This window comes from Botryllus schlosseri, chromosome 12 (assembly GCF_051294905.1).
Source record: "Botryllus schlosseri isolate E-star chromosome 12, Bs_hap1, whole genome shotgun sequence".
NCBI classification, from domain to species: Eukaryota; Metazoa; Chordata; class Ascidiacea; order Stolidobranchia; family Styelidae; genus Botryllus; species Botryllus schlosseri.
Window position 1 is genome coordinate 13,326,326 of NC_137247.1, and position 27,480 is coordinate 13,353,805.

At 40.3% G+C, this 27,480-nt stretch overlaps 4 protein-coding genes and 1 long non-coding RNA gene across 6 annotated transcripts in view; 3 read left to right on the forward strand and 2 right to left on the reverse strand.

Annotated features, from left to right (window-relative positions):
* Positions 1-2,520, reverse strand: part of LOC145452215 (uncharacterized) — a 103,980-nt gene extending 101,460 nt beyond the window's left edge. Inside the window, exon 1 of the mRNA XM_080330443.1 lies at positions 2,466-2,520. The gene's annotated coding sequence lies outside the window, so the exon portion shown is untranslated. The remainder of the gene's footprint in view (positions 1-2,465) is intronic.
* A 2,834-nt stretch (positions 2,521-5,354) lies between these two features.
* Positions 5,355-9,646, forward strand: LOC145452535 (uncharacterized). The gene is made up of 4 exons (XR_013919418.1): positions 5,355-6,308; positions 7,406-7,583; positions 7,646-7,725; positions 9,092-9,646. It is a non-coding gene; the product is annotated as an uncharacterized LOC145452535 (long non-coding RNA).
* Positions 9,647-10,837: 1,191 nt separating this feature from the next.
* LOC145451844 (serine/threonine-protein phosphatase 2A 56 kDa regulatory subunit alpha isoform-like) lies at positions 10,838-14,311 on the reverse strand. Its single transcript, XM_080330071.1, has 4 exons — positions 13,744-14,311; positions 13,241-13,616; positions 12,593-12,754; positions 10,838-11,201 (listed from the first exon to the last, which is right to left on the reverse strand). Exons 1-4 carry the CDS (start codon positions 14,208-14,210, stop codon positions 10,914-10,916), a joined length of 1,293 nt encoding a protein of 430 aa, XP_080186197.1. The 5' UTR covers positions 14,211-14,311; the 3' UTR covers positions 10,838-10,913.
* Positions 14,312-15,969: 1,658 nt separating this feature from the next.
* Positions 15,970-16,753, forward strand: LOC145451845 (uncharacterized). Its single transcript, XM_080330072.1, has one exon. The coding sequence runs from the start codon at positions 16,035-16,037 to the stop codon at positions 16,710-16,712; it is 678 nt and encodes a 225-aa protein (XP_080186198.1). The 5' UTR covers positions 15,970-16,034; the 3' UTR covers positions 16,713-16,753.
* The window catches only part of LOC145451835 (DNA polymerase epsilon catalytic subunit A-like), a 39,876-nt gene continuing 29,147 nt past the window's right edge, over positions 16,752-27,480 (forward strand). For both annotated transcript variants that reach the window (XM_080330062.1, XM_080330063.1), the window contains exons 1-14: positions 16,752-17,252; positions 17,853-17,976; positions 18,404-18,484; positions 18,570-18,704; positions 20,381-20,535; positions 20,862-21,081; positions 21,658-21,785; positions 21,845-21,935; positions 22,683-22,999; positions 23,858-24,012; positions 24,668-24,823; positions 24,958-25,103; positions 25,804-25,987; positions 26,666-26,859. In XM_080330062.1, coding sequence (XP_080186188.1) covers positions 17,206-17,252; positions 17,853-17,976; positions 18,404-18,484; positions 18,570-18,704; positions 20,381-20,535; positions 20,862-21,081; positions 21,658-21,785; positions 21,845-21,935; positions 22,683-22,999; positions 23,858-24,012; positions 24,668-24,823; positions 24,958-25,103; positions 25,804-25,987; positions 26,666-26,859 — 2,133 coding nt within the window. In that variant the 5' untranslated portion in view covers positions 16,752-17,205. The remainder of the gene's footprint in view (positions 17,253-17,852; positions 17,977-18,403; positions 18,485-18,569; positions 18,705-20,380; positions 20,536-20,861; positions 21,082-21,657; positions 21,786-21,844; positions 21,936-22,682; positions 23,000-23,857; positions 24,013-24,667; positions 24,824-24,957; positions 25,104-25,803; positions 25,988-26,665; positions 26,860-27,480) is intronic.

The window sequence follows — 27,480 nt, forward strand, 5'->3', positions numbered from 1 at the left end:
GGGTAAGTATGCTACTGATTTCCAAGGCATGCCACAGCTATATAAGACAAGTAAATATAAAAGGCACAAATTCATGATGTAACTTGTACGATGACTACATTGACCAACTTTGATTGTATCTTAAATTGATTGCAATGTACAGTAGCCAGCCAAAAAAGAATGGGGGGCATTCGATTTTTTTTCTTCGAATTTACTAATATAGCATCCATTCATCATGGTTAAGAACATGCGCAAATAACGATTATACAATCTCCCCGAGTTGACGAACTTATGCGTATGATAAGCTTGCCAACGAGTCCAGAAGTGCTGTCAATTAGCGAGTCCCTGCTCTCGTGAACAATTAAATATGCGCAGTCGCACTTATCAACGCATGTTACGTAGCCTCGGCGAGGATTTGCGCAAGTCAAAATGTCCGAGTTGTTATGGAAGGTGTTCTATAATAGCACAGATTTCAGGTGGTTTAAACCTTTCTCATCTCTTTCAAGTCAAGCTTTAACACGCATCTTCTGGTGGTTATGTTTAAGTAATAGCGGAAATTACTTAGGCATGTACAGACGCACATGTTTGCGGACATTCGATGTTATACAGATTCGCGATGTCATTCTTTAATTGCAATCACTAATCAGCAGAGAATACACTAAGCCAGGGGCGGGCAACTTCTACAGTCGGCGAGCCGGATATGGGAAAAATGAAGTAGCCTAGATGAGCGGCCGTATTCCTGGATCAATAAATTAATCGCGTATTTATCCACCTAGAAGAAATAAATCCTCTTTACTGTAAATTTTAAGCGTAAAGCGTAGGGACCAAAAACAGTAGTCAATGAATATATCAACGTAATGTACTGTGGTCGATCAAAGTTGCCAACAAGATTTTTGAACTCTGGATGCAAGTTGGACGTACAATAAACCATTAGTAAAGACTGCACGTGAACACAAGTTATATTGGAACACCGCTTTGTCTTGTTAATTTTGATGATTGCTTTCAAATGTATGTAGATTACGGGACGCGGGCAACATTATCATGGAAAACCGGAAGTTATCTACGGGCCGCTCAAAATCCCGTTGCAGACCACCTGTATCCCGCCCCTGCACTAAGCGGCATTGTCTCCAAGCCAAAGCATGCTCGGCCCGAAACTCGATAGTTGGGCCAGCAATGATATCTTCCATACCAGGCCTATGTGATTGTGTAGGCCAGCGATGATATCGTGCACACGAGGCCAATGCAGATGAAATTGTGCAGGCCAGTGATGGTATAGCGCACACCGGGCCTATTGCAGATGCGATTCTTCATGCCATCGGAGCTACGTTTGTTAGAGATACGATAAATCAGGCCAGAGACGATTGCCGAGCGCACGGCAATCAATGACCTAATTTTACAATCACGTCAGACGCATCTCGCTAATTGGTTGCGCGCAACACTGACATTATGATTTATTGAATTGCGACTGAATATTAGTGTCATAATGGTCATTTCAAAGGGACAGGGATTCGCATTTCAAAATGGGGGGTGTCGACCCTCGCAACCCCCTGGCTACGCGCCCGAGCTCTGACAGTAGCGATTTCCAAGGCCTCTCACAACTACTTCAGGTAGAATTGAATATCAAAAGTCTGATAAGTAGACACTACTCAAGTCTGCAGTAAGATAGTTAAATCTGGATGAGGCTCCGCAGACTTTTGTTGGACTTCTCAATTTTGAAAATTGCAATATGCAATTTCGCGACAAAAGCAGAATCCCAAATCGCAATGGAAATAGGTGAATTACCGGTATTAGAAATTGTAATCTGATACCGTCATTTAGGGCCTACATCGCACAGCTGTCATGGCAATTTCAATCATAAATATGATACGACTCTATCCCGTTACTACTCTCTACTCAAAAAATTGAAAATGTAATAGTATTTTGGATTTAAGTAGAAGCATACGGTAGTAGATATAATCAGTTTTAGTAATTGGAAAAACTAGAAGTAGGCCCGCTTCATTGCTGACAAAGTGACCATTTATGGCAGATTCATACTCACTCGAAACTGTGTTGTGTTTGCTTGCACTTCCAGAGGTAATTCAAATTACTTCTGTCAAATCCAGAAAATTAGGAGGGAGTGAAAGTAGTCTATTATTATTCACATGGTGACAATTATGTGCAGGAGCAGGACTATACCAATTATTGCAACACAATTTTACATTCTTCATTTCTACGTTATTGCGAAAATGGATTCACAACACGAAAATAATGTCGCAGAAACGCCAGCCTATCTGATTAGACTAGATATATTTTGAATATCTTTTGAGCTAAAAAATAACTTTCACATCGAATGGATTTTGATTTGAAAAAAAAAAACATTTGAAGATTCAGTCTGGATTTGGGAATATTTCTAACAGGATTTGGATGGGGAAGTTATAATAAGTTTAATATTACAGGCAAATTATCTAGAAAAATCTCAGTATTACTAGACAAGATTACATACATACCATGTGATATTGTGTTCCTGTTACTGGCTGTTCTCGATGCTTTTATCTGTGAAAAGAATTGGCAACATGCAGTTTGCAATGAGCATTCTGTCTGATCTATCACGAATTTATAGTCATTACACTGATTAATCAATATATGGTGAGAGTTGGTCACAAGAAGCTGTGGTTGGATGTAGTCGATACCAACAGTGGTAATAATTTTGCTCATATGGGTACCAGTAGTAAGCGATTTGACGCTGTTCATATAGCGTACTTACAGCAAAAGCCATGACATATACCCCAAGGAAGGTCGAAAACAAGCCACACAATAATGAAAGCTAGGAAGCCATAAGTGATCATTAAATGTCAACGGTATCGACCGAGTGACTTTGGCTAAATTAGAAAGAGTTTCCCCCTCTCCCCTCGATTCCGCCAGTGTACCAAGTAGCTGTCTGGTAATGTGGCGTTCTTTTAGTTGGTCTCCGCAATTAGATGTCCATATAGTTATTTCATGAGTTGACAGATCATAGAGAAAAAATAGCTAATGAGCATTTAACTGTTTTTTCTTAAATTTGAGCAGAAAAATCAACAATTTATGGCGGTTCTTCGATGTACGCTACATAGCAAACCAATGCTCTCCATGACACCAATAATTAGTGTTGTCCGGGAAACTTCTCATCACTCGATATATGCAGGGGTTCGGTTAGATAGGATGTATTATTAGTAGGTTAAGGTAGCTTTGGAGTATTGATAACCCATACCACAAACCTTAGTGTTTGTAACCCTCATCGGTTAGTCCAATATCTGGAGACTTGGAGACCTGCGTTAGGTAATACTAGTCTACTGCCAGCCATCAAGAGTTTCTACCAGATAATGAATATTGACTGTTAAGTATTCAACAAAGTTGGCTTGTTTTATCATAGTCATTTCACTGTCACCCAAGTAAACTGACTAATAAACTAGTAGAACCGCACATTTTTACCTTGTCTTCATTGTCCAAGGACGATGCTGAACGTTTTGTGGCAATCTTTAGTTTTTCAGGGATTGCAGTTTCTCTCTTCATTTTTGGCTCTCTGTCATGAAGTCTATGGAAGAATTTCGTTGGGATTGCATCTGGCTTCAATGCCACTCGAGTGCGAAACCCCAGCGATTCTTTGACCTTATTGTAGGGAAAGTATTGGTCCTCTTCGAAGTGCTCAGAGCATAAAACACAACCATGATAGGCTGGAGAAGATTTTGGTGGCGGCCCTTTCCAATTGTCTCTCGTCTTTCTGACCATTCTTACCCAAGCATTATGGCGTTCCCCATCCTTTTTTACATCGGGAAACACATGAAATGACCTCTTCGGTATACTATATTGGCTATTGGAACAGCCGTATGCAACGCAACGCAGTCCACTGAGATTGTATTTCCTCTTTTTAATCACTCCCTCTACGCTAGCCATCACAAATTATAAGAACCTAAAGTACCATAAAATGGAGATTTAATAGTCCAGTTGGAGACTAAAGATCAAAACAACGCAGAATAAGGAAGTTTAGAGGACAACAACAACCCACGACTGACCATGACTTCCCATTCAGTTGTCCATGCATCGGCAAAGCCTCCTGGTAGTACGTCATCGTCACGGGTGCTGATTTTACAGCCGTTTCTCAGACGTCGGCAGTTTGAGTATAGAGACTGTAGGACATCCTATATAGTTTGAGCATAGCCTTTACAAACTAGCCGGGAAGCGGCAGACCGATTCAGTGCTTTTGTTGTTCCGTGCAGCAACACCGCGTGTAAGACTGCGACTTTCAATTTCTGCAGCCATTTGCTACTTGGACTTGTGTGGACTTTGTAAAGGCTATGGTTTGAGTATAGATTACTAACCTACGGTAGGTTAGTAATCTATAGTTTGAGCTGCGATATCCATTGAGCTATATAAACATATCTCAGTGAATACTTAATTTTCGAAGGTAGGATGTATATTTTTGGAATCAGCATAAAAAACTCTACAAAATTAGCCAAAGTTGTTTTGGTCGATATAGTTGACCTTTAACGATCACATGAGACACGATAAATGTTGACATTTTCTTAGGGAATGATAACTTGTGGTATCATGGGGAACACTGGTTTGTTATGGAGTGTATATCAAACTATAGATAACTAACCTACGGTTGCAGCCTTGGAACTTGGTAGAGCGCTAGATGACAGCATCAAAACATACCATACTAAATTCTGTCACCCAACTCGATATGGAGCATAGTTGAAATCAACAAAGAGCAATAACGACTTTGCCTTTAATTACTATTGCAGATGAATCGACAAAAACAAAGTACCCAAAGGTATCTGCGCGTGAAAGTCACGTGATTTTCCGAGTTCCACACCACCTTTGAGTAAACACTGATGGAACCAAAAGATATGGATCTCTGGCACACACTAGCGGCTACATTCTCAAATGCTAGCAATAACTGCAGAGCTCGGCCAAGAAAGTGTCGTTGAGATTATCGAGCTGAAATCTTCTATAAATTCTCATTTATATAACTTGAAAGAACTGTTCTGCCCTGCTTCGACGTCATATCATCCTGATTCCAAATGCCTTGCAGCCCAGGTGAAGATGCACAATGCACATTGCACAACTTCATTCGATAGTAAAGCCTACATTTCATTGTGACGTCTTGAATTCGTATTTTTGTGTTGTGGCTCTTTGCTAAGATTTTTGATATGCGGCTCGCGCATGACGCAGGTCTGCCCACCCCTGTATATTATACTATAGATGACCTTACTATAAAGGCCGTATCGCATCTCCGTCATCGAAGCATCTCGATGGTGCAGGCGAAAAAGAATACCATATCTCTCTCTCTCACCAAGAGAAGGTTTAAAATCGTACACTCCGAGAAGGTAACCCAGCAAACACCCGATATCCCATGGATTTACTGGTATGTCCACAATTGTTCCAACTCGTCCAACCTCCCACGGTTAGTTACTGAGGACTTGCTCAGTTTGTCACAAACTGGACGTCCAGTTATGTAACTCCAGGTGATTTCCGGTGGAAGAAATTTTTAGAATATTCCTATTCCCGTCACCAATGAATATTCCAGAGGATGTCATAGTAGTATGTCACCTGGATGCCACTTACATAGGAGTTCATCAGGATGCCCCTACTTGGATATCGCTTTCATGGGGTCCAGCTGGCTTGTTGAAAATTGCATATTATCATTATTCTTCCCCATGTGTGATGCACATATCGCGGACGAAATCATAAGTCATATAGGCTTATAGCCATTTATCAGTGTACTGGTTTTATGAAAATATATCGCAATCCTGCGTTGTATTGATTTGACGAAATTGTTAATAAGCTGAACTATAAAGAGGCATATAGCTGGACCCATAAGCGTGCACAATTGCACAATTGTGCACATCATGGCGAAATACGTGTTCTGAATATATATCCCGATATAGCAAAATACTGGAACAAATGTGCGCATCAATGTGAAATTGTGATGCAAGTGGCGGCATCACAGCGTGATTAACTAAGGATGATACGCCATGACTGTTTGTAGCACACGGCACGTCTCTACAATCGCGGCCCTATCGTGAAAACCAGACACAGACATCTTCAAACCAGACAGCCTTCTTCCTTCTCCGTCACGTGTTACCTGCGCAGTCCAGCGCGACGGCGCGTGCATCTGACATTTGAATCTGAGTTGATGTCTGTGTGACTGATGTGACGAGTTTCGTACAGATAATGGACGCAGACAAAACAGTCATTGATTAGATTGAGAAGCTGTACGAAGCAAAAACAGAAGACTTGCTGTCTGTTGTTAGTGTTGTTGATTCAGAAACTCTACCTGAACCGCTCCAACAGAGAAACAGTTTGAAATGGTAAGAGTTCTAATTTTTAGAATGATGCGTAAATAGACCTAACTATACCGTATACATTTCTTGTGAGCGTAATGTAGCTTCTCCGTTTTCGTTGATAGTTTGTGTTCAATATCGATACGTGGTAGAACATTAATTGTTTGCTACGCCTCATTATTTCCTCGAATGCAGATACGCCATACTGTGAAGTGTGAATACGCTGTAATATGATTGAAACGCCATAAACACCGATTTGCTGATTCATTCCAATAGCAATGCTTTGATGGTCGGTAGACTGAATGTTCCTCAAGATAGTGATAAAAATATCTTGTGTATTTGCGAGGTCATATAGTAATTTATGTAATGAGGCAATTATATATTGCTTGATCACTGGCTGACTCTATGAATTATACTAGCTGGGTTGCGCCTGACACTGGTTGCCGCCATTGTGGATTACTCCCAATTTACAACTCTTGTTGAACTTGAAAGTATATTCTGCCGACTTTTCCTTCGAAAACCTTATAAAATAAGTACATTTACTGAATAGTATGTCTCATATACAACCTCTATGAGTAATTGAGTATGAACAAGTGCAAGTTATATACTTTGATAGGATACCATGATTGATTATTATCAAGTTCATTGTTGATGACTATGCACCTTTGTTGTACATGAAACGCTCTTGCCGTGGCCAAATTCACCCTGTATATATAGCCGCACCGGTGTAAATTGTCCAGTAACGTCAACGGAAAGGTAACTGATGTGATATACAATCATATTGTTTGAACGTGATAAAAGGCATTGTTTTAAAATTGGGTTGAACCCCTCTGCAAGGTAAGGAAATGCATGTGTCGCAATCACACCCTCAACTCAGAGCCGCGGTTTGGCCTATATTGCCCAGCAAATCGCGGCTATCAGAATAAATTATCGAATTACCATTGATGATGTAATCATATTCCGGGTGTTTCACAGTAGCCAATATTCTCGCCAACAATAACCTGATCACTGATTAGTGTGTAAATGTACTATTGGCAGCATGCTTGCACCCGCTTCGGATTGTTTTTGTTTCTCTTACTGTCAGATGATTTAATACAACCATTCTGATTATTTCAATTTCTCAGATATCAGCAATGTCTGCCATTGGTGATGACCAAGTCAAGCAGACTGTACGAAGAATGCATTATAAAGTGCGCACTGCGCAGTGTACCGTCAACACAATGAAGTGCTAAACTACAGCATGGGCTTCAACTCGATAAAAAAGAGCACGGAGCAAGTGGTGCCTGTATAATATCATTTTCTGTGAGTTGCATGGTAATCCTACCTATCATATCCGAAAATCAATGTTCAGAATCTATTCTCAGGCACCGGATGCGAAATCCATTCATCAACAATGTCAAGTGTTGCGCCATACCCCGGTATCAAAGTTGGAGAGCAAACGAAGGTAACATCAATACTTGGATACATAGGCGCCGAACCTGGGTATGCAAAGTATGCCAGGCATACCTAGACATTTTTTTAGGTATGCGGCATACCTAGAATTCGGTTTGGCATGAATCGGCATAAGCCCCGATTGTGGTATTTATAACGAATCGCAATGTATTTCCGTTTACGACATTATCTGCTGCCGCTTATGTGAGCGAGGTAACTGTTGCGCGCGGCCAATTAACGAGATTTGTCTGTGCACAATGTAACGCGACGCGATCGATATCCCGCTGAGATGATCGCGAAATTGTGTCATTGCTTGCCGTGCGCTCGGCAATCATCGCTTGGGACGCTTGCCTGCTTTATCGCGTCTCCGACAAGCCTAGTTTCGCTCGCTTGAGCATTATGAACAATCACATCAGCCGTAGGCCCGGTGCCATCGCTGCCTGCACTATCGCATCTGCATTGGTGCACACGATATTATCGCTTGCCTACACAATCACTCGGAACTCGGAACACAATATGCAATTTTTTCCGTACTCGACATTTGCAGTGTTGAGGGATTATTTAATGGAATTATTTCTCATGAAAATTTAAAATATTAGAAAAGTGCTGCATAATACACGCATTGTTCAATCTACGCAGAATTGCTGGGCGGTCTGTATGTTTGACACCCCTGATGTAATGAAATGTGGTTTCTTCCAAACATGGGTTGGGTAGTCGAAGTAAAAGTAGTCAGTACTGCTCAAGTAATACATCATTTCTATTGAAGTATATGTAGTGGTTTACAGGACATGTTAAACCTACCTCAAGGAAGCAGTTAGTGTGATGTCGTAAACTTTGTCGAGGTGTCGGTTGATTTTAGCATATAACTGTAAGTGGCGATTAACAAATTGAAGTATTCAACGTTGGGACTATAGTGGAAGTAGAAATAACTTGGTGTAGTTTTAACACACTTCGTAAATCACAGCATACTCCAGTATAAATTGAAATTGAAAGGTACTCGAGTAGTTTGAAAATAGTAGATTTGGTTGTAATGTTTCATTCTTTTACCGTGTAATGGTTCGAACATGTGTAGTCGAAGTAGAAGTGGTCGTTTTTGGTACTCAAGCTGAAGTAAGAAGTAACAAATTTCTATTGAAGTAGAAGTAGCGATTTTCAAGGTATGTCAATTATTTCAAGTGGAAGTAGAAATATAAGTTGATAAGTACTCGAGTAGTTTCAAAAAGTAGTCTTCGTCGAACAGGAGAAGTTAGTTCTCAAGTAGACATCTAAGTAACGTGAATCTGTAGTGAAGTATAAGTAGCGCTTTCCAAGGCGTTTAACTACTTCGAGGGGAAGTAGGCAACGTTAAGAATTCACTGACATTGCTGTATATATTTCAGGCACAAGCGCCGAGAAGAAACGTTTTGGTGCAACAACTTGTAATTGCCGAAGAAAAAGAATAGGCACTCAACATCAGCAAACGGTGCTTTGATTAAATTCTTGCATTGTGACTTTTTACTGAACCCGTTTTATCATGCTCGTTTTAAATTGTTGCTGTTTCTTTATTCCTGTGATACCATTCTTTCATTTATTCAATGTTTTTTTCACATAGGCTGTTCCATTAGCTTCGAGTTGTCCTAGCAGTTGCTGTGTCTTATATTCCTGCGACACCTGTTTATGTACTTGAGCTAATGACAAACAGTATAACTAAAAAAAGCATTGAGTGGTTTTAGCAGCTGCTGTTTATTAAACCTCTGTGACACATTTCTGTGATTACTTGTTGCAATATGATTTTTCACTTCAGCCTTGACTTTGTTGAGTGGTAGTAGTTCTCGCCTTTCACATTTTGTGTGTTCGTTAATAGTGGTATAGCTTCGTTGCTAATTACCAATATCGTATTTGTATTTTGCCAGTTTCGTTACCCACTCAACCAATATACGCTGTGTGTGAGCTGATATGATGTTGTATCCCATGTTGTTAGCCATGAGGCGTTGAACCAGGTATGGAGTGGAGATGAGAAAGAGGGCGAATGACACTTCCATAGGGAGTGGCGTCATGTCCACAGTACGTCAGGCGCGTCCATAGGTAGTGGCGCCATGTCCACAGTACGTCAGGCGCGTCAATAGGGAACCACGTGACGTCCAGGCTAGGTCAGCCGCGTCCATGAGGAGTCGCTTCAAGTCCACAGCACGTCATTGCGGACGTACTCGGAGGGCAGACAGGACGTCTCTAGTTGTCGACAAATCCAATCCAGGGAGGTAACGGCAGGAAGTTACCGGATGTCCGGCCTGCTATTCCACCGGAAGTCAACTGGACGTCGAGTGTTTGCTGGGAATAGTTATACGTGGATAAGTGTATACTTATATCGATCTCTTGAAGGTGGAAATCATTTCATGCGCTTTGCTCGGATGATCATCACGCAATATCCATTTGACATAAGCATCATTCTAGCTTGTCTCAGATCGACGTTAGGTCATGCTGTTGCAAAATCCTCAACGATTGTAGCGATGAAAAGTTTTTTTTTAGATATATTCTAACGGGACCACACCTTTGTTTTATGTATTTTTGTGGATTATATTTCCGTAGTAGTACACACTAGTTTAACATGCCACGAGCTTCTGTTGTGTTTCCCAAATCATCCTGTATAGGCCTATATTTTACGGTGCGTCTTTCATGATTAAGCAACAAATATCGCTGACATGTGACACAAAGAAATTGGGATAGAATCGGTGAATCAGGCCTGTTAAATGGATAATTCAATCCAAAATAATTAAAATATAAATGCCGGAAAATTTCCACACATCAATGGGCCTAATAGAATGAGAGGTTGCACAACTGGAAAAAGTATCAAATATGGTGGAAATATGGTGTGCAGCCCTTTTTTTAGGCAATCTAACAGTTTAATCAGTGAATTCCCGTAATCTGGACAGAAGTGATTTTTGAACAACCGTAATGTACACTGTGCACACGGTCATGAATTTGAACCGTAACCGGACAGAAATCCGGTGGTATTTGCGGAATAAAGGATTGCATCCGAACTGCGGACTAGCATATCAATCGAAGCTTTGGAAGTAATATAAATTACTGCCGTCACGTTCGTTATTTCCAATTTATGGAAGTGGGTTTTCGTTTGGATACTGACAACATTCAAGTTTCAAATCACTTTAACTTCATCTTGTTTGTGCAATGCATCACACATAAATAGGAAAAGGAAGGCACATTTCATCGCAGTTTTGTAATTGATATCTTCCCGGCTTTATGCCACATTTTTTTCGCAAAAGTCCTCGAAGGCTTCGAGCTCACCCCGAGAATGCTAGCGTACAATGGCCGGTTTATTTCTTCAAGAGTCTTCAGAACTGCTCTCGCAAGGTCCTGGATGGAGTCGTTCCAGTGTTGATGCGACGTTCTCATCAGACATCCCAGTATAATCGGGTAGCATTGACTCGCATTCACTTCCAGTAAGCTTAGGAAGTATTCGTTGTCCCAGAAAAATAACGCTCGTTCCGCTACCTACATAGAATTCAAATGTATTAAAATACTAATCGGTTTGATGATGATGCTCAGGGGTTACAAGAAAATGCTTTACAATGAATTTTGTCATTACGCAACATGAACTATATAGGCCTACTCGCTACTAGGGCTGGGCAAAATCGAGTACCTGAGTGATTCGATTCTGAATCACGTGTTACACGCTTCGAGTCGAGTATTCGAGTATCACTCATTATGATGTCACAACAGAATGTACTATGTCAAACTTCAAATATGTACTATTGTACACAAACAACATAATGCTTGTTATCCATCACATTAAAGATACTTTGGTCTTTTTCCGACCATGGCGATTTCATTGCACTTTTTGACCATGTTGTGGTATGATCATATGACTTCGGAAATGTGTTATTTCCGGTAACTTTCGCCCCTTTGTACTATGTCTCGTATGCTGCGACAAGGCCAATCAAGGCTTCGACGCTTCCTCAGTGGAAAATATTATCAAAATTATAATTCTCGTTAGTAAATTAACTTGCAGTTGCGAGGAGCGTTTAATTTCAGTACTTGAAAAAATCGTATTTTACTACTCGACTTGAATCATTAAAATTAATACTCGATTCAGATTCGAGTACTCGAATCATTAAGCCCATTTACATGGCCGTTTGGGTCAGCTTCGAAGCTGACTCGTCAATCCGACTCTCTCGTTTTTGAAAAAGAGAAAAAGGCAGACGGCTTCAATCCGTCTTGAGCTCAATCCGTTCCGCAGAGTCGCTTGGAGACGACTTGAACAGTACCGGTAATTCAAAACGAAACCGAACTACAGCAACATACCAACATTTCATGTTCGTATTTCACGAAACCGGCACGTATTTCAACTGGCTGAATATGAAAGCTCTATCAGTACATGATACTGCTTTTATAATATGCATGTTGTCTTATTTGTTCAGCGTCACAACTTATGAAGCTAGTACAGCCAACAATATAACTTGCCCAACTCACTATCAGAAAGAATATATACACGGTGTATTTGGTCATTCTAGAATTCTGTTAAAGTATTTCTGGATATATCAACTGCCGTAGCATATTCCCGAGCTGAATCCCAAAGTGCTGTGTATCACTCGAGTTGCGATAAACATGACCATGTAAACTCGATCACTTTGGCAAGCCGTCTCATGACGTCACTCCAAGACGACTTCGCTTCAAGACGACTTGACCATATGTAAATGGGCTTATTGTGCCCAGCCCTACTCGAGACGGAAGTTTGTAATGAAAAAAACCATTCGCATTCACCTGCTATAGTTTTCTCGCTATCGCGTAATTATAATATATATATTTGTGACAATATAACCTCATAAAATCATCGGTTCAGTCGGCATGCAGCCTACATCATCGAATCGTGAATCGCAGGCTACCTGAAAATGCTCGTTCTCCACGCATCTGGCGAGCTGCTGTAGAAGTGAGGTTTGGAGCTTCGCAAAATCGGACGGTTGTAAAGCGTCAATTAACTCTTCCATCTCGCCCAAATACATTACCTCCTTCGCAGTTGATTGCTTCGGCCAAAACCGCAGTAGGCCCTGTAAACATAGGCTGAGACTGGTATCGCTGTCAACGTCGGGAAGTGATTTATGAGCCATATTTAATTTTGGTGATTTTATAACGGAGAGGTCTCCTAGCCTATCGATATATTAAAGGGCTTCAGCGTATATGTAGAGTGTTAGGTGCATTGCTGGGATATCTGATTAGGAAAGGTTCGGTTATTCGTTCAGTTGTTTTAATTTATCAATGCCCCGTTGCCATCTTGTTGCAAGGCAGATCTTGTCAATTTAGCGGCGGAATGGTTACCGTAACTATATCAAGCTCAATATAGATTTTAAAAAATGGGTTGGTCAATCTAAACCGGCGATCCACGTTAATAATATTTGAGCCATATGCTGAGTCCGATAATTTCGTCGTCAGTCCTATGCACTAAGCCGGGGTCCTTTGGAATTTGTGTGACTATACGTCAGGGGTACGTAACACAGCTTACTTACATAACGTTGTTACTAAATAAATTTACTCACGGAAAATATTTTTTTCGCCGTGCTTGAGTCCTTTTCCATAAACTGAACGATGCAGTACACCAATTGCGGCTGAAAATACGTCAGATTTCTTGACGAATGCAAGGGAATCAATACTTTATTCAAAAACATCAGATGTTCCGGTTTCAGGGGACAAACAAATCCAGTGATTATGCTTCCCAAGATCTCCAGAATTTCCGCGATACCGGTAAAGTCTTGGTCTTCATAGAGATAAGACAGGAAAATGAAGCAGATCTCCTTCCTAATGACAGCGCGCAGACCCAAAAATTTTCCATAAATTTTGTGAAGCACGCTTTTCAACATCGCCCTCTCACGATAATCATCGCTTGCGAATGCTCGTAAAAGTTTTGCCACAAATCTATAAAAATAAACCAGCATTACAGGACTTAAGTACGGTAAGTTAAGGACCAACCAAGATTAAAAACCATTCCATGGTTTGTACCACGTATAATAATAAGTGCGACAACAGTGCCGTAATTTCATACTTGGAATCGAAATATTTCTTTGCCACGCTTGGTTGAAAATCGGCTGCTTCAAGCACTTGTAGAAAATATTGATAAACGACCTCAAGATGAGGCCAAGAAGGATACATTATTGCATCCTCTTCGTCGGGATCGTAGTCGGGCTTTTTATATGGGAAGGTTCGGAATATATTTTTGGATAACATGACCACTGTAAGAGCGTAGATTGGCTCGTGAGTCAACACTCCTCTTGTGGTCCCGATATATTCGGATATTTCTTGAAGATAGGACAGTTTGATATCTCTCGCTTGCTCATCTTCATCTTGGCTCAAGAAGGTATAAGTGGTGCAGCATGCATGAAGCTTCCTGGCGAACAATTCAAGGCGCTCTGATGGTCGAACAAGTGTAAGCTTCGGCAACTGTTTCGGGAAGTTTGATCCATCCACGGAGCCTCTAGGCGCTTGATCATTGCCAGTGCTGCGTAAAATCATTCTTCCCTTAGGAAATCATCTTCGGTCCCGATGGATTAGACCAACATCTAAGACGTGCGTTCACATTTCAATTACGAACAAAAGAACTCATGAGCCAAGGACGTATTTTCTTCGCCGGCAGATTTTCATTTTCCCCGCTTTATTACGTAACAACACCTATTAAACTGCAGAGAGTAGCTTGTAAGATGAATGGTGTGGTGGTCATTGATTGACCGGCATTCTTCAGGATAGTATACATTCCTTGGTCTGACTCGCCAGTATTGTGTCTCACGTCGTACATTGTGTATCTTGAGCGGATGGAAGTAACAGAACCATTAACCGTTTACGGTGACCGGTTATGAACACAAAATTACAATATGCCTATTATATCATTATATCGTCCACGGGATTATGAAAAGCAACCGTGATCTCGTCCAATTTCGCTAAGAGAAATATGGCCGTACAGATAAACCTCACTTTTGCATCGTAGCTGCTCGCGACTGCGATAATCATTGCATTGCGTGTAATGACCGTCACCAGCTGATGTTATGGATGAGTGGTTCGCGCCACTCTTCATTTATCAACATATAATGAAGCCCGCGAAAACTCGGCTGAACAGAATTAGATGAGCACAGTGCACGCAGGTGCTCGGAATTGTGGTTGATTAGGAGTCGTATACTGGGAGTGGCTTAACATTACCGATTGATTGACCTATAGCTGTGCCGCGCAACTATTTTGTAAATTTTCCTATGCTGGTAAAAATCCCTACCGCACTTGCTGCTTTTACTTAATGTAATATAGCTCTAAATATGCGAGGAAGTCCACCATCATGTAACTAACTGTAACAGGATTAAAACATTATGATTCTGCTAGGTCCGATTGCGTGTCACTTCTCGATTTTGCTATCAACTGCACATTGGATTGCCGTCATTTATGTATTTGGTTACTCCGTCATTGAAAACTGTTTAAGCCAGTCACTCACTACAAATTATTATTGTAACTCCTTTGTCATATAGTTTGATTCTGGCTGTTATAGTCTGTCGTAATTCGTCAATATTGACGTGTATCTTGTTGGTCACACTGGCAACGCCTATGGCAGTAGGTTCAATGTCGGCTACTATGACCCCGCCAGGAACCATTTCAATCCCAAAGGAAGGCTTTTCTAGTTTTACATGAAAAGGAGTTTTGACCTCCTACCCCCTGAAATAGTATCTGGAGGCAGACTTGAGACCACTAAATACTCCCAGCTGTCTAATTAGAACAAAATGCCGGTAATATAATTGTAACATTTTTCTATGTACTCGTTATAATTCTTGACATGACTTGGACAAAATAGTAGGACCGAGAAATTTGTGGAACTATGACTAGAAACGAGGGTTATCTCTTTCGTCCGGTCTTGATATCACCTGTTCACGGCATTTTGGTATAGGGATAAAACCTATAAATAAAGACAATGTTTATAGTTCTATAAGAAACGGCCCTTAAAAATAAGACACATCTTTGAAATCGGGACGTAATGGCAGCCCGGGCTATAGAATGAGTATTAAGTAACTAGGACAAATCTTTGAAATGAGTCGAGACGGATGTCGTCTCATCACGATACCAAGTCGTTTCTATCTTGCTGAGAATATTGCTATCGGACACAATATTAGCAAGACCACAATCACTCCACCTGGGCACTGTTGTCTGATCAAGTGGTTATCATGTAGTTTACTTGCTCTTCCCAATGCAGCATTTTTTCATTTTGGTAGCTGTATTATTTCAGTCTGATAAAATATTAATGCTGTCTTTTTGACTCGTTCAGTAAAGTAGTTTCATTTGTGAAAAATCGCGCAGTATAAGAAAATGTCTGAACAAAAGCAGGAAAACGTAGTGGCTCAAACAGCCGAAGAAACCCGTGAAATAAGTAGCGCCGATGAATCGTCTGACGAGGAAATAATCCTCGACGAACCGTCGGACACGGAAGATTTCGTACCGCCGCAGGAAGCTGAGGATTCCGACGCATCCTGCTCTAGCGGCGAAGAAGAAACAGATGTCCGTGTTGAGTCAAATCAGTACGGCGGGTTAAGCTTTTCGAAGCTAGTATTTGCCGACATCGAAGCCAAAAAGAAAGAGGAAGATAGCGATTCGTCCGAAGACGAAGACAAGGAAAACGAACCAAAAACTGACGATGTCGCTGGAGATGAGGCTGCAAAAAAACCAGGAAGCCCATTCAAAAAATACCGCACCAAAGTAATATTAGACGATGCGATGGACGGTGATTATAAATCAGACGAGGACGATAATTTCAACCCGGTCTATTGCGGCGAGACATTGTCCGACATCGAATACGGGGATGGAGATGAGAGAGATACCGAGAGTGAGCCGGAGACGGAAGAGATCGGTACTCACAAAAAAACCGGCGAAGCGTTACTTTCAATCAAAATGATTGAAGAGTTGAAAATTCCAAGTTCCGAGCAAGAGTGCTCCGCCAAGGAAGAGCCGTTGGCTGTCAAACTAGATTCTTCGATGGAATGTTCCTAGTCTTTGCGGAACCAAAAATTGAGAATACCTTCCGCTTACCACTGCCGTGAAAGAGGAGAAACACGCTGCTTTAATCTGCGTTTCTGAAATTGCATTGCGGACTCGTGCTCCTGTTCATTTTTTGTCTTCAATTTGGTTTCCTCCATGGAATGTTCCAAGTGTTTACAGTACCTAAAATTGAGAATGCTTTCTGTTACCACTGCCGCAAATGAGTACAGAAACCTGTTGCTCTAATCTGTCATGTCTGATATTGTGTTATGGAACTCGTGCCTTAGTATATTATGTCTTCAAATTGGATCATGCAAGTGACAATAAACCTGGCATTCTCTCGAGAAGATCAACATATTTTGTTGCGAACTTACTGTAGCAATCATTGTTCCAAAGGAGACTTATTGTGAAGGCGTTATTTTGTTCTTTTCATGCTTTTTCATGCTTACAGTTAATAAATTGATTTTTTTCGTTCAGATTTTTTTCGTAGTGTGTATGATTGAAAATGCCGTTACAGAACACTGGCAGATTGAAAACTCCGTGGGAGAAGAGGTTGGTTGACACTTGAGCAGTATTGTAGTGCTAAGTAGTAGCTTATTGCTAATTCAGGCTGATTTGAGTTTGTGGCGGTAGGGTGTGGTAGTTCGGAGTTGCATTAAGATTTCAAGAACCATACGCTTTTCATAATGTAATTTAAGTGCAGTCCGATAGTCACTTTATTCTTGGAGATATCACTTCTAGTAACTATTCTGCTTCTGTGACAATACCCCAGTTCAGTTACTTTGTCTCTTATGACTTAACCATATAGCAGATATGCCAGTCTGATTCATTTTTACCCATGAATCTAATGTTTGATGCGGATCAACGACTGTCAACTAGTAGCCAATATCGGGAGGATTGCAATCTGCTCTAGGTTATTTAGTCACCATGAAACTGAAAGGAATAGAGTGATAATTATAATTACTCATCACGAGAATGTCAGAAATGATGACGTTCGCGGAGGTTGGCATGTTTTTGTAACTTCTTCACCTTGCTATTCATAAACTGGAACGATCTCCAGTTCAATACATTTTCATGTCCCTATTATCGGTGTATTATCGCTCCATATTTAAAAATTTTAATCATATTAATATGCAATATTTTGACTTCTAGTGAAGATGGATCTGCGAAACGAATGGAACAGATTCGTTTGGCGGAAGACATGGATGAAAGATATGGATATCAGAAGCTTGATTTGCCTTGCAAGAAACTGGGTTGGCTGATTAATATGTGTGAGGTAAGAAATCCTATCGATTTGAAACAATTTAGGACGTTTTACGACTAGGGATGGAGCTCTTTTACATGGATACAAGTAATGTGAAATGTGTTCTAGATTGACTGTAATGATTGAGTTGACTTATCTCGATAATCTGGCATTAAAGCACTTTATTGAGTCAAAATATAACGTTTTAATGAATTTTGCACAAAAACTCTGAGAACTTTCATGTCTGTGCTCTGTTCACTGGCCATATGTTAGTCGAATCATTTACCAGCCTCAAGCGAACAAATACATTGTTTGGGTAATAAATTAAATCTATACCAGCATGCCACATCTTGTCATTAGGGACGAATATTCGTCATCAGTGAATTTGTAGTGAATTATTTTCTGTCATTGGTACTACCGAATAATTTTGCAATTGCAATGAGACAATGATATTTTCAAGGCTGACGTGATCAATGAAGACAAGAAAATGATCAGTGCCGTTGATTTTTATTTTCTGCAAGATGACGGTGAAAGATTTAAGGTAAATTATTAAAAGTATGTTCGAGTAATTTCCGTGCTGTAATTCGTCCTTGTTGCAATACCTTCATAAAAATTTTCTCTTTTAGGTCTCTGTTCCGTTCAAGCCTTATTTTTTTGTTCAACCAAAAGTGGGATGTGAGAAAGAAGTGGCGTCGTATTTGCAGAAGAAGTTCCCAAAGATATCATCCATAGAGACGTTGAAAAAGGAAGACTTAGATCTGGTACGTAAACATATAGTAGCTTTTTACAGTGCTCATGTTAGACAACATGTAAAGACTGGGTGATAGGTGATAGCCTACTGCCTGCGCTTTTGTGTAGGTTGCAGGTTATACGAATACGGTATCGAATTATATACAATTGAATAGTATATTCATATTGAAATGAACCCGAATATTTTCGGCTGACACTCGTCAGGGGTAATCGTCAGCAACTAGTAGAGAATTAGAAAGAACATTGTATATCAACAATCGTATCTAATTGTATCTAATTATAGAAGAACATCGGCTCATGTTTTACATCTATTGAGCTAGCAACTTGCACTCATATCCTCACACTTGTGGTGATAATTGGAGAATACTATTGTCTACTGCACTATACTACAAGTTACATTATACACCAGGGCTGGCCAACCTTTTCAGCCGAAGGGCCACATTCGATTGACGAACTATTGCACGGGCCACTAGCCGCGCAAGGCGCGAAATTTTTTTGAAGTTCATAGGTCAATAATATTGTCACTTGACTATATTGCGAGCCTGCTGTATTTCGCTGGGCTAAATTTGCGAGGACTGGGCTATTCGGCGCCTGGACATATCGATATCGAAAGCTGCGACGAACATACGTCAATTGGTTGGTTGGTTTTGAGGTAGGCTTATTCATGGTGTTTGTCGACTACTATGGTCATTTACATCATTTGCATCGGTATTCTTCATTTATATTCCGTAACTGCCGACTTATAGCACGGCCCACTTCTAGGCTTTTTGTAAAACACCGCTTACGCGGATGAGGTGGCGAGGAGGACCCTAGTAAAACCTCCAACACTTGGATATTGGATACCTATAGGAAATGCGTCAATCATTTTGTGCCTAGGTTTCATAGCCGACGGTCTTACTGCGAGCGCAAACGCAAGGTCGCATATGTTGAACGACACTTTGTCTCGTAATCGCGAATATAGTTAGACTCAATCTGATACATTAGGCGTTCTTTCATTTTCACTAAGGGGGAACAATATTAAAAACAAGAAATCGAGATACAACATGTTGTGCGAAGGAAATTATTCTGCTTTATTGTAGTGTACGAAGATATACCAATATGTGACTGGCTGACGGATCTGCCAATGCGTCGAAACTAATTTTTAGTCATCACATCTCAAGTGCTGCCGCCAGACTAATCAAATGTTTGGTTGGCCTTGCAAGTTTACAATCTGTGCAATCCATTTTTGATGATATTAGAAATTTCGGAAATTACCTCGCGGGCCACTCAAAACCTTCTCGCGGGCCACGGGTTGGCCGGCCCTGTTATACACAAACATATATTATGGTGGTAGGTGGTAGCCTACATACTTAATACTCATGTACGGATATAGTTTGAACATAAATAAACCGAATTTTAATTTTGTTATGAGATATCCGTAACAAGTCATGAAACTTTCCCATTCCTTTGGAACTTGTGTGTGGAATGCCTCCATTTGATGGTATTTCAGAATTTTCAAGATCAGATACATTGTTTTGAAATAACGCGAGGTAAGTATCCTTAAAATGCCTCACAACTTCCCATGCTCAAGTTGAAAAATGTTATTCTTAGGAGAATAGTTTCCTGTATGAAGTTCAGGAACTAACTCTTTCTCCAGAATGCTTTTTCAGAATATACATTTTCGTGTATGTGTGCTGTTTTATTACAGCCTAATCACCTTGTCGGGTTGAAACGGACTTTTCTCAAGTTATCATTCACTCACGTCGACGAAATGGCTAACGTGCGGCAACCTATTTTGCGGGCCGTCAATCGTAACAAAGAAAGAAGCAAAGGGCAAACGGTTTTTAGCAATATGTTATCCAGGTTAGTAAAATTATATTGACTGCTGGCTGATAAGATGCACCCGTGTTACAAGCATGCAATGATTGCGGTACCCAAATTTTGTATCTGTTTTATTGATGTTCTGATAGTTGTGGCGAAGTTAATAAAATTAAAGTTTATATTTCATTTTGCTTACCTACAAGGCATCATATGCAGAGCAGTGGTGACTGGTGTGACATGAAAGAAGTGTATTCCACCCTACTTGAAACTACTACTGTGATCTTATCTTTATCTAATAATAGTAAATGGCTATCAGTGACCCGAGATATAGTACTGGATTTTCTTTTGAAACATTTTCAACATTTTAGCGCTTTGACGGGGGAGAAGTTATCTGAAAATTCTGGGGATTTTGCCAAGTTGAGAGATCAACTCGACAATATCGTAGACATCCGTGAACATGATGTGACGTACTACGTTCGAGTATCAATCGACCTGAAGATACATGTTGGTCTGTGGTATGACGTGCTATTTAAAGGGACCTCCGTACCGCCAGTGATTACCAAACGGTCGGATCTTCTAGAAAGACCGGTAAGTTGTATACTGTTATTCACACATATATCTCCTCAAATCTTCTCAAAACACGTCCGTTAGTTAGAGGCTGCTGAAATAGATAACAAGTAAACCACGGGACATGAGTAAAGAGTATTGGTCTAGACTACCGTCATATTTTTGTTGTCCGATCCTATAAGAACGCACTTAGTTTCCGAATTGAGATGCGCTTCAAAATTTCGGAATAAATTCTGGACTTTTGCTTTGCACCAGCGGTTCTCAAACTTTTTGACTCCTCGCCCCCTCATCAAGCTTGACTTCTTTATCGACCCCTAAATGACAGAGATCATTAGCACCAAAGTAAATCCGGAGGAGTTATGAGTTTTGATACAGAAATACTAATTTGTGCATGCTCAGTTTTGTGAAGTGCAAAGTAGTTTTTGGACACACTTGATTACCAGACGGATTAGGGCTCAGGTAGGCTACACAGTTCTGATCTATTGCTTTGAAGATTATATTTGGCACTGGTACCTAATAATACATTGGAGCCAGTCCAGATTGGTGTGATTACCCAAGTTTGTTTGCTGCTCACAATTTCATCTTGATTCTTTTTAGGACCCGGTTGTTCTGGCGTATGACATCGAAACTACCAAGCTGCCCCTGAAGTTCCCTGATCCCGACACAGACTGCATCATGATGATATCGTACATGATTGACGGTCAAGGCTATCTGATTTGCAATCGGTATGAAGCATTTCTTGGCGTCTTTCTGTTGGTTAAATCCCGAACGCCGGTGTATTCAGAGAGATTATATCCGCCGATGTTGACGACTTCGAATTCACCCCCAAGCCGGAGTATGAAGGAAAATTTGAAGTTTACAACGAACCTGATGAGGTCAGTTTTTTCATGTAGAATTTTGTCAGTTTTTAAGTCTAAAAGTTTTTTCAGACCAAACTACTCAGTAAGGACAGTCAATTTCGACCAGAAATGAAAATAAGTAGTACAATTCTAACATTATGTGCGAAACACCTAATTTACATACTCGAGGTCAAAAAATGTCAGAATTTTGATTTGTTGGGTCAACATCTTCAGTTTTTTAAGTAAAAAAATCGCCCGACTTATAGCACTGGAAATAATCATCTCTTGGATACTAATGTTATGAGAATTACTCAAACTCAAATCAAAGCTGGAACTTGAATTTAATGAGAAATTTGTCTTTTTGATATTACATCTGTTACCGGTACGCACAGTTCTGTATTAATACCGCAAGGCATAGTCCTCTTGAAACCACCGACTCATTTTTGATTGTTGGATTTCTTTTATGAGAATGTGCAGTAGATATCAAAATCATAACAATTGTTCTGCACCACTAGCTCCAAATGTCAAAATTTTTAAACTTGTACTACATTGTGTATCAACAATCGCATCACAAAATATGATGTCACCGGCATGAAATGATTGTTGACATACAATGTTCCTTCCAATTCTCTACTAAGTGCTGACGATTACCGCTAACGCAAATATTCGGGTTTATTACAATGTGAATATACTTTTCAATTGTATATTGAAGTTCTGTACCTCCAGGAAGCTCTCCAGTTCAAATAATTCACTTTTCGACCAGAAATATTTTTGGTCACCTAGATTTCAACCCTGCACCGATTTTTCGACCACATCCTGGACGTGAAGCCGCACATCTTCGTAACCTACAACGGAGACTTCTTCGACTGGCCGTTCGTGGAAGCCCGCGCGTTGAAGCACGGCATCGAAATGGTCAAGGAGGTGGGCTTCAGCAAAGACTCTCAGGGAGAATACAAATGCAGGCAGGCGTCGCACATGGACGCTTTCAAATGGGTGAAGCGGGACAGCTACCTGCCCATGGGCAGTCAGAGTTTGAAGGCTGCGGCCAAGGCGAAGTTGAGATACGATCCCGTGGAATTGGACCCTGAGGATATGTGCAGGTAGGAAGCTTATAGGGTTGACATTGTGGTGGTCAGTAAAAAAGTAGGTTTCGTATTACTTACTCAAGATGTTATGTTATTTAGACTACCGCCAGTTCCCCTTGACTAGTTTTCAGGCAAACTACTTACTTTTCACCATTTGGATTTTGAGACGTATAAAGTAGTTCTAGCGTAAGTTGGTAGCACCATTACGAGTGAACTAGTCCTGCTGCCGCGTCCAAAAATATAGGGCAGTTCAAAAATAACTTTTGTTTTCAAATTTTACTGGGTACTTGATAAAATTGTTACGTTACCTAGAAAAACGTAGCACACGGATTTTGGCTTAATTCCAGCCAATGGAAGCGAAATTATTATAGTAGAAAAATGTAGATTTTCATATTTTGAATCACATAGTATTTATGGTGGGTAGATCTATAATAAATAATGGAAGGATTTTGCCACGTTAAATACTATTTTTTCCAAATCCAAAATTTTGTACTCCAATAACTTCGCTTCTATCGAGCCAAGTTTGTTGTTCATCGTATTTTTATTAATATTTGAAAAAAATTTATATTTATTCTCATAAAATAAATCCAAAATTATATACTATAATAACTTACTTCGCCACCACTGGCTGGAATTGAGCCAAAATTGGTGTGCAGCATTTTTTTAGGTAATCCAACAATTTCATCGAGTGTCCTGTAAAATTTGAAAAAAGTTATCTTTGTACAAGCCTTTTCATGTCTTTTTTGCCTCTACTTGAAATGATTTCGACATGTCCTTGATATTGCTACTTTTACGTGTAATTGAGTAGAAATTCGCTGCTTTACTTCTGCTTCTTGATTAGCGATGATTTGATTGGAATGGATATTTTCGTAGACTCGCCAACGAGGAGCCGCAAACGATGGCTAATTATTCGGTATCCGACGCCGTCGCGACCTATTACCTCTACATGAAGTACGTCCATCCGTTTATATTCGCGTTGTGCACCATCATTCCTATGGATCCCGATTCTGTGCTTCGGAAAGGGTCAGGTAAGAGCTATGCAAACAATTGAATAAGATTCGGACAATCGACATCTGTGCTATTTTGTCCCTGTCTCTGTGAATTTGTGAGTAAAATTCAATACAGAAGTTGTTGTTTACGATTCTATTATGTACGAAATGTACTGTGCCTCTCTGGACGGGCATAGTATGGTACCAGTTTCGGGTGGTTGCGTATGACCATATATTGCCAACAGGTCATTTACGCATCACATGGGCATATTTTGTTTTCCAAAACTTACGTCCGTATACTCAGATTAGATATTTCGATTTACTTTCAATCACAAATAGATTTTCAAGCTTTGGTGATAGCCGCAAGAAACCACTGGTATAGATTATCCTTTGCGTTGTGACTCTTAGGCTGCATTGTTGGTTGTAGGTTACTACATCTAGTTGCCGATCGCCAATTTCCTTTCCGACAAAAACAATTTGTTTCCGTAATACTTCTAAAATAGATACAAAATTCAACAATTCTTTACTATGCACTGACTCAATTAGTATTGGCTGGCAAACACTCGATTTTGGCCTAATTAAATCATTGAAAATACTTGAATCAATCAATTTAGACCAGTATTACTGATATTCTGCAACTGGGTTGATGTATTCTTAAATTCATGTGTAAATACAGTACCAATTCACAAATCAGGTACGCTGTGCGAAGCACTATTGATGGTGCAGGCGTTCGATGTGAATATCATCTACCCCAATCGTCAGGAATCGGCGCTTAATAAGCAAACTAGCGACGGTCACGTTCTCGACTCTGAGACCTACGTTGGCGGGCATGTCGAAGCATTGGAAAGCGGTAAGGTCTTTTTGTATCGTAGTATCTGAAAATTGTATTTGTTTAAATTTGGATATCAACATGATGTATTAGTTACTGCCATGTCGATTAACTTTGATCAGTTTCACCAACATAGCTTCTAATGTCTTTGGAAGGTGTGTTTCGTGCCGACATACCTTGCCACTTCCGTGGTGACCCATCTGCTTATGAATCACTGCATGATGAAGTGGAGAGGACCATCAGATTCTGTATCGAAGTCGAAGAAAATATTTCTTTGTCGGATGTTACAAATTATTCGGAGGTACGACGGTTTCCTGCTTTCATCCTGTTACTAGAAAGCTGTGTATCAGTTTGTCTCAAGCGTCATTATCTATTGTAAATCAGAATTATATTCAGAGTTCACTTGTCAACATTTCCACCAACAAGTGAGCTCCTATGGCCTTCATGAATCAATCCAACATGCCCTTCCTTGTAACATTTGCAGGAGTGTAGAAGTCATTTCACTGACCGATACATATCGAGCATCCTTGACCAATACTGATATTTCTACCGATACATGCTATAGTTATGATAAAGCTGCCATTTTTATTGTGGCGAAAGAGAGAGAGAGAGAGAGAGAGATATTGATTTGTCCAATTGAATAGAAAAGCCCATTAACTAGTGAAAATTATAACAAGAGAAACTTCGTGGTATAGGACAAGGTGTGATCAATATCAAATATTACGAAATATATCCAAAAATTACAAATGTCTTTTAGAAATTTGCTTATATTTCACTGCAAAATTGGTGGTTTGTCGTCAAACATTAGTTTGCACATAAGTTTCAAGCACCTGGAAGTACTGTAGGGGCATAAATGAAAATAAAGGCATCTTTGGGTTCACGAGAAAAGTAGAAGTGCTTATTGCTGACCACCTGTGCCAAGATTGTGGCTTATTAAGTAGTCACTTCAATCAGTTGAATGCTGCGTCTTCAATTCCGGTGATACTGAGTGAATTCTGTAGGTTTGCGAGGACATCAAGTCGAAACTGATGGATCTGAAAAATAATCCGGCCAGAATTGAAAACCCGATCATATACCATCTCGACGTCGGCGCCATGTATCCCAACATTATTTTGACGAACAGACTGCAGCCGTCGGCGATGGTGGACGACGAAACGTGCGCCGCTTGTGACTTCAATAAACCGGGTAATGATAAAGGATTGTTTGAAAAAACCATGAGTAAATTGTTGTTAATTTGCAGATAAACCCACTTCATCACGTGTGGTTTCTTATGACATATATTTAAGAACGATGATGAGATAGTTACGGTACTCTAGCTGGTGCACACGAGAAAAAAAGCCATTTTATTTTATAGTCGAAACGCCAATCGTAGTCATGAGTATCATTCTCAAGATTATTCGCAAAGCTCATTGTCCGATACTCCATGTTAGATCATACTTGATCACCAATCCATTGGTAATGGGAACGATTGTAAATAACAGCTCAGTGCCAATAGTTTGTTTGTTTGCGGAGTAAAGGTGCATTAATTTGAGAAGTAAACGTTGCGTATTGCGATAACTCGTGTGCAATATCACTTATGATCTGATGAGAAATATAGTTGGATTGACAGCACGCAATAAAATAATATTTGTCATGTATGTGTAAAGTCAGCTGTAGATAATGTTGATATTTTATTCCGATACTCCTTAATAACTATGACAAATGGGAATTCGTAGGTAGAGTGTGCCGCCAAGCTTGTGATGTTGGATTGGACAATATACTTGTGACGATCTTCATCGTTGAGTTCTTTCATCAAATTGTAACCCTCTAACAATCATGTTATGGACGTGACTCGTTTGCAAATCGACTTTGTCTTCATATCAGGGGCCACCTGCCAGAGGAATATGCCGTGGCTGTGGCGCGGTGAGTACATGCCTGCCAATAGAAACGAATATCACCGCATCCAACAGCAATTGGAAACGGAAAAGTTCCCGCCTCTCATACCGGGCGGTCCGCAACGCGCATTTCATCAGCTAAGCAAGCAGGAGAGAGCGGATCAAGAGAAAAAGAGATTACAGGTTTGGTTGTAAAGCTCTACGGTACTCAAATTAATGAAGAATTAAAGTTTTCCTAGATATGTCAAAAGTAGAACAAGGCTAATTCAAAGTTGGTACTTGTTGGAACTTGAGTAGGAGTAGTAGTTGAACCGGACCTGAGTGAGTAGTATCAAAAAGTAGATTATGTCGCAGGTTCATATACTTTTCGCTGTAAATTGGAGGTGAGTAGTTTTGAAATTACAGCTCCATCTTGGTGACAAACTCGAAAGGATTAACGAAACTGGAAATAGGTGCAGTTTTTGGAAATAATCTCAGTTACCATAGGAGATATTTTGCCCTTTTGGTGTGACGAAAGGTCGTGCAAACACACCGTAAAACTAGTTTCTGCCAGGGTTGCTACCAAGACGCAAGGTTCCGAGTCACAAGTTGATCAATCTCAGTTTCATAGTTTTGACTCGAGTCAAGTCTGAGTCCGAGTCAGCTAGTAGAGGGTCGAGTCCGAGTCATAGCTTGATCTGGTTCTGCCCACTTTTTCAACTCTGCTCGATGGGGTGGAATGGGTCTCGAGTCATATGACTTGCTTTGAGTCATTGACCCGGGTGAAGTCATTTTACGCATTTCAAAAAGTGACTCGAGTCAACT

Bases quoted from the DNA above. Each gene is read 5' to 3' on its own strand.
- LOC145451844 (XM_080330071.1), bottom strand. From the start codon at position 14,210: ATGATTTTACGCAGCACTGGCAATGATCAAGCGCCTAGAGGCTCCGTG. The intron at 13,617-13,743 runs GTATGAAATTAC...TTATTTTTATAG, and splicing joins AAGAAATATTTCGATTCCAA to ATTTGTGGCAAAACTTTTAC. The intron at 12,755-13,240 runs GTGAGTAAATTT...CTATGTTTACAG, and splicing joins CGGCGAAAAAAATATTTTCC to GGCCTACTGCGGTTTTGGCC.
- LOC145451845 (XM_080330072.1), top strand. From the start codon at position 16,035: ATGTCTGAACAAAAGCAGGAAAACGTAGTGGCTCAAACAGCCGAAGAA.